Genomic DNA, 6,962 nt, shown 5'->3' on the forward strand with positions numbered 1-6,962 from the left:
GCGCAGGAGCGGGTCTTCCAGATCTTGAGCAGCAGGATGATGATGGCCGCCAGGTGGGACAGGTCCCCGGTGAGGCGGAAGATGTTCATGGCGGCGGCGGGCCGGGGCCGGGGCCGGGGACCGAAGATGGCGAGAGCTCAGCGACGTGGCCCGGGGACGTGGCCAGACAGCCAGCGAGCCCGCTGCACGCCGGGAACCGGGGCCCCGCCCCGGGGAGGAGCGCCCGCCGACGCGAGGAGGCGCTTCCCACCCCCCGCCAAAAGAAAACGGTTGCGTGGAGCCCGGGCGTGCTGCGAGGCTGGGGGGTGCTGTCCGCGTCGGTGGTCGGGGGGGCTGCGCCTTCCTCGGAGGCCGGGCCGGGCCTGGCCTGGCATGTCCCATCGGCTGAGTCGACTACAGGCTTCCCTGCTTTGTGCGGTAGGCACGGTCCTGCAAGACTGCATAGCTCCGCTTCGCCTAAAGGGAAGCCACGTTACAGTGTAACAAACAGGGGTACCGCCAAGAACCCCAGGCCCATTTCTACCACGTTTACGAGCTCGTTTTGTTACTCGCCAACACCAGACAGTCCACACAAGCCCAGGGCATGATCACAGTGGGGGCCAGGGGTGAAGTGTAGGGGGCCACCCTGCTGCCAACACCACCAGCAATGTCTGCAGGTGGTCTGCGATCCCCATGGGCCGCCGCCAATGCTCCCAGTGGCGCCTGCGGGTGGTCGCTGACCCTTGATCAATGCTCGTCACTGCTGCCGACAGTGCCGGTGGCATCTGTGGGAGCTCCCCCGCTTACCACAACCTCGTTCCTGCAGCCGCTGTGCCCCGCAGCTGCCACGGGCACCGCAGTTCGTGGTGGGGAGGGCAACTACAGAAACGCGTGTCGCAGACAAGGAGCACGATTCCTGGGGAAACTCCATATCTCTGGGTCCAAGAAGGCAGTTTTCCTTACGTGTTTCCAAGGATCACTGCTCTCCTGGTGTGGTTTAGTACCTGCCAAGGTGTTAGGGCTTAAAGCCCACTGTATGGAAACAGGAGGCACCTCACTAGCTTGCTCCTGCGGCCCTTGATCTGAGGACAGGCGAAACTTGGGGGTATCCAAACCTCCAGGCTTGGGCTTGCATGTAGGATGCCAGACAAAAGACTTTGGAAATATCTGAAGCCCCTGGCGGGGGTGGAGGATGTTTGCTGGTGGTAAGGCCATTTATGGTTCTGGACTGACTCATGGATTTGGACTTGATTTGTCTTCAAACACAAAAAAATTATTAAAAAAAAATCCATACAGCAGACTATATTTTGGTGTGTGTCACTCCCACAATGCACCACACAAAGCAGCTGACTGGGCTTCCACTACACCCATCACATAAGAGTGAATTTACCTCGCATATAACAAATTTTTGGTATAAAAAATGGTCACCGAATAAGAACAAATTTGCACATACAAAACCCACATAAGGCAAGGGAAACCTGCGTCTGCTATTGCAGGGGTCTTGGATATCACCAGTGCCTTAGTCGCTATTGGTCTTTGTGTGCGTCTACATGTTCATTAATGTGCTGTAGTTATGGTGCATTCAGTTTGATACTTGGGTAACCATGTATTCAATCAATGTACAGTAACTTGCTCTTACAGCACTGTAGTGACGGGTTTTTAGTGATGCTTACTGCACAATAGTTTAATGCTACTGCACAATAGTGTATTAGCACCTCTCTTGCCTGGCACGCTACTGTCCAATGTTATTAGGCTATTGTGCAGTTAGCCTCTCTTGTAGACGCACCCTCTGAGGTATAGAGTTTGGCTTCCTGAAAACTGTAAAGCTTTGGTCTCAATGTGATGGTATCCAAGTGATATTAAATGGCCTCAGCTAGTTCCTCTTGTATACAAACTACATGCTTGCTTGGTCTACTGCTCACTATTTCATTTGGGGTCTCCATGGCAATGAAGGGAGGTTAACTAAAAAGCCAAGATAAATACTCTGTCCCCAGAAGGGACATCGCACTTGCAACTTATGCAATATCAGGGATGAGATACAGGACATTCAGCTCCTGTCAGGTAACCTAAAGGGGAACCACCATCAGCTGAACAGCTGTTTAAACCTTCTCTGCTATAGGCCAAGTGTTCAACATGACAGAGTTGGGAAAATAATTCTCAATATGTAACAGTGGTTTTGTTTTTTTCTATTCCAGGTGTCCACGCTGGTTATCATACTTATTTGCTTGTTAATCTTTATGAATAATTGTAGTTCATTCACTAATAGCTTGTTGTGAGTCTTCAAAATTCAATCTGACACATCACATGGTGAATCCCGATTTTTGCAGGATCAGAATTAGGTTTTGTTGTGAATTACAGGCAACCCTGCTTAATGCTATTTCACTATAATGCTCATTTTAAATTGATACCCAATTTCACTTAGCACTCAGTGAGTTTTCTTATAACACTCGCAGTCGCCACCTTGGATCATTAAAAACAATTGCGATCACCATCTTGAGTTGTCAAATATTTTCAGTTTCGCTCAGTTTTTCAGGAACCAATTAAGAGCACTAAGCAGGGGTTGCCTGTACCTGCAATTCTAACATTAAAGTAACTTCCTCAGTGTGGGAGACTGAAGTTAAATGAAACCAGGCAGAATAGTGGGATCAAATATTAAGTTGTTCCTGTCTTTAGAAGAAAACACAGAAAGCATAACTTGCCCTTTTTGTGATAATCTAGGCTTTTCATTAAATCTTTGTCCCCCAAAAGACTATCACACTTGCAACCTGTGCAATACAAAAAATGAGGTGAAGAACATTTCAGCTCTTCTGCCAGGTAACCTGTCAGGGAGATGGAAAAGACCTTTTGGGATGTTTAGGATCCTATCAATGCAGGACTGCTTCTGGCTCTGGGAACTCATGCAGACATTTCCATTGAGAGTACTTGATAAACCTCCAAGCATCAGTAAATTAAGCCTACAACATTATGGTGGTGGCCTTAGAAATGCATACAGTATAAGTATGCTCAAGTGTTTCTAGTGCCTTGCCCTTAGTGAATCTAGTTATTCAAATTCTTAGCAAAGACCAGGTAAGTCATGTAAGAGGATGTAGTAACTAGACAGCTGGATACCTTACATATGTAGGATTTCCTATGCTTAAAAAGCTCTCTTTAGGTAAATAAGATGAGTGTACCTGTATTCACACAATTTAACATGTTCATTAAAATATCCAAAAGCTGACTACAAATGTGATGTTCAGAGCAGCTGAGGTTGTTTACATAATGACTTGTATTTGCCTTGCTTCTTGAAGACTATAGCGGGCGAGGCAGCCTAAGGGGTTGCCGTGCTCTCCCCTAGCACCCCTTACTGTGTCCAGATTGTCTACAAAGCACCCTTCATTCTCGCCTGCCATGTCTTTACTCATATATATTATAGGGAGGCTGCCTCTTCGTCTCCCTGGGCACGGTTTACCTCCTGCTACATTAGCCCATCTCCGCTAATGAGTGTTCCTGGGCACCCCAGCCTTATGGGCTATGTATGGTTCCAACCATCCCTGTACCACACCCCAAGCCTCGGAGATGTACCGGACATTGTTCAGTCTTAGCCACAGCCCTTATCTCTCCCCACAGGCACTCTGGCTTTTGCTGCTTCCTTTGCCTGGGGCCTTCCACGCTGCCCCCTTTGCCTGGGGCTGGGGTCAGTGCACCCCAAAATGCTGCACCCTTTCTGGCACCAGGACCCCTATGAGGTCTCCTCCAGCCCCTAATAGCTTAACCCAAACTACCCATAGTAAACAGTAAACACAAAACTCAAGCCCCTAAGCTATAATGTAAATTTCTGCCAATTGGCTACAACATCACTCAAACCACCCCCAAGGGTCCTTCATCTTTTGTCTGTGCCAGTTGCTCATGCATCTTGGCCAATTCTCTTCTCTTGCTCCAGCAGAGTTCCTACCCCTTTGGCTGCTGGCAGGGAACTGCCTGCCTGGGCTCAGCCTGGGAGTTATATAGGAGCCAAGCCAAGCCCTGCCCCGTCCGGTCAGCTGACTCCCACCAGTTGCTGTAGCAACCTGCACCCATGCCTCTTCATTACTACTCCACAAGTAGCGGGCACCTTAGTGCCCTGCTACACACCTCCCCTCTTAAGATTCAAACTCACCAGGTCGAGTCTTCATTCTCGTCTGCCACACACCTTTTGTCTTCATTCTTTCAGGTCTTGGCTCTTGTTTGACCAGTCAGACGCGCAGGGGAAGAGGTTTTAAGGTGCCTCTTACCTGCCTTTTACCCAAGGGGCACCATGTGGGATTTTATGGGATTTGCCCAGCCGTGGGCAGTCCCCCCACTCTAGCCAACCTTGGTAGGTTGCGCTGTCTGTTGGTCAAGCTCCAACCCACCTCTCAGGGTTCTTTCTCCCTCTCACTTCCGGCCCTTCTACGTTCCATCCCCGTACACCCTGGTCTCTTTCTCTGGGAAAATTGTGGGATCTCTTGCCTCTCTAACTCCCTGAAGATCCTGAAGCCTTCCCCAGATCTCCCACTGTCTACTCAGTGCTTTCTGGGTGTACTCTTGTCTCCAAAACTCTACCTTCCCCCTGCTGGTATGTCTTCCTCCCAGCCCTTTATAAATCTTTACATAGGCTATACCTCCCACTTTCTTTTCAATGAGTTTCCTCAACATCCACCACTGGATCTGTTTAGGGAGGTTATGTACATAAACCTGTGGCCTTTTCGCAGGCTCTTGCCCCCCCTGTTGGTTGTTGTTCTCTCCTCCTCATCTTGTGTGCCTTAGCCCTATCTTCCTCTCTGGGCTGAACTGATCCCCTTTTTGCGGAGTCTGTCTTTGACCCCTATTGCCCTAGGCCCTGAACTGTCTGTGTACAGTTCTGGTAGATTGAGTGGGAGTAGTCTGTTCACCTTCCCCTGCCATTCCCTTATTCACCAGGCCTACTTCCCTTGGCTGCTTCTGGCTCGGCCGCATACTTCTTCCCTGGGTTTGAGATCTAAATAATTCTCTCAGCTGGATATGGGCATGGCTGACAAACTGCGCGGGCAGTTTTCCACCGCGCGCTTCCTCGCTTCTCCAGACCTCTGCAACAGGTAAGTTTTTTCCTTCTTTTGCCTTGGTCTGGGGTCTGCCTCTGAACGAGGCTTCCCCCTTTTCCAGTCCTGTGCCCCTGGGACAAAGACAAAGCTGGGGGGTTGATTCTAGTTAAAAAGTTGGGGGGGGGAAGCAATGAAGAACAAATACTGTATTTGCTCAAATACAAGATAAGGGTATTTTTCCACCCAATCAGCAAGGGGGGAAAGGCCCCTCCTTTTATATTTGCATATGAAGTAGAGCAGGCAGTTGCTGCAGCTCTGACTGTCCTTGAGCTTGGGTCAGGGCCAGTCAGACCCACAGCAGCCTACTGCCCTGTGGCAGGGCATCTTTGGTGCCTCCCACTTTAAGGCTTAAGAGCAGGGCAGCCTGCAGCTGTGGGCTAGCCCTAATGAGGCAGTCACATGACTGCAAGATTGCCCTGGGATAGGAGGACAGGGCTGAGCAACCTCTATTTTAGATCTAGGCACCTCAGACCTGAGGTAGCAGTCTACTGCTGTCAGCTGTAAAAGCAACATCTGGCTGAGCCTGGAACATTTTTGGAGGTAAGGGCAGGATGGGGATGGCAGAAGGATCCTGGTCCTGGTCCTGGGTATGACTTCAAGCTGCAACCTGCTGGGGAAGGTTGGCCTGGTGGGACTGCCTTTGTCAGGGCAGTTGCCTAGAAATGCTAGGCCATTTGCCTCCCCAGTGAAAGGTGGATAGGGGTGCCTTGTAACCCAAACCCCCACATCCTGGTGGCTCACCCATACCTAGGGACAGGCATGGGGGCTAGGCATGTCTAGGAACACCTGAGCCCCATGGGATGGAAGACTGCAGAGGCCCCAGTGAAGGGGGCAGACTGATTGGTAGGGCAGAAGTTTGTGGTGGCCTGAAGGACTATGCATAAGTGGGTGTAGAGTAGGGATGTGAGGGTGATTGGAAGGGCTGCACCAGGGAGACTGTTGAATAGGGCTATAGAGGTGGCATGAATGGCAGTACACAGGCCAACCACTACAAGTATGGAAATGTGTGAAGTTGCCCAGTGAAGGGCTAGGGGCAGAGTCAGCCCTGTGTGAGGCAAGGCCAGAGCCATGTAAAGCAGGGAAGCTTAAGCAGCCCGAAGTGCTGCATGGGGTCTAGGCAGCATGAGAGTAGGGAAGCCCAATGGCCTGAGGGACTGCTCAGGGGAGCAGGGCAGGTAGAGCGTGGCCCAGTGACAGGCAGTATGAAAGGCCCTGTGAAAGGGGGTTGGTATGTGTGCGGCCCAGCAAAGGACAGAGTGCAACAGACTTGGCATAGAACCAAGTTTGGCTCGGCCTTAAGCTGGAGGTGTAATAATAATCTGGATGCTCTCTGTGAGTCATGGGACACAGTATAGGGGTGGTATGAAACAGTGCACAGTGCCCTCTGGGATTGGGGTATTAAAATGGGCATTTTGGGTAGCTTCCTGCTTGTAACATCAGTTCATTAAACTAGCAAGCTGTGGCAGGAGAGACTGGGCAGCATATGTGACGCGTATGGGGTGCATGCAGGTGGATGTGCACCCTTTGAGATTAGTAGTGTACCCTCTGCAAAAAGGCTCTGCTGGTGGTACCTGTGGGCGGTTGCTGCTCACCACCCCCACCCACCTCCCCTGCCGACACTGCCAGCAGTGTCTGCAGGTGGTCCCCAGTTGTCGCCAGCTGTTGCCAACACTGCCGGCAGCATCTGCAGGTGGTTGTGGACCACTGGTTGGCGCTCACCGCCACCCCACTCCCTCCCCACCCCTACCCCTGGCTGCCAACAGCACTATGGCTGCCTGCGGGAGCTTGCCGTGCTCCCCCAGCCTCTAAGGGAATGTGGCGTTCATACTGGGTGGACTGCCCCAGAGAAAGGTGGGTGGGCTAAGGGTGAGACCTGGCTCTGAGATGGCCCCCTGTCACATGCCT

General features: G+C 51.2%; 1 protein-coding gene across 1 annotated transcript in view; it reads right to left on the reverse strand.

The window, feature by feature from the left end:
• KDELR2 (KDEL endoplasmic reticulum protein retention receptor 2) overlaps positions 1–188 on the reverse strand; it is a 14,310-nt gene extending 14,122 nt beyond the window's left edge. Inside the window, exon 1 of the mRNA XM_019542231.1 lies at positions 1–188. This exon is cut by the window's left edge and continues 1 nt beyond it. Coding sequence (XP_019397776.1) covers positions 1–89 — 89 coding nt within the window. The 5' untranslated portion in view covers positions 90–188.
• Between the last annotated feature and the right edge of the window lie 6,774 nt (positions 189–6,962).

This window comes from Crocodylus porosus, unplaced genomic scaffold (assembly GCF_001723895.1).
Source record: "Crocodylus porosus isolate Cpor-Errol unplaced genomic scaffold, CroPor_comp1, whole genome shotgun sequence".
Classification (NCBI taxonomy): Eukaryota; Metazoa; Chordata; order Crocodylia; family Crocodylidae; genus Crocodylus; species Crocodylus porosus.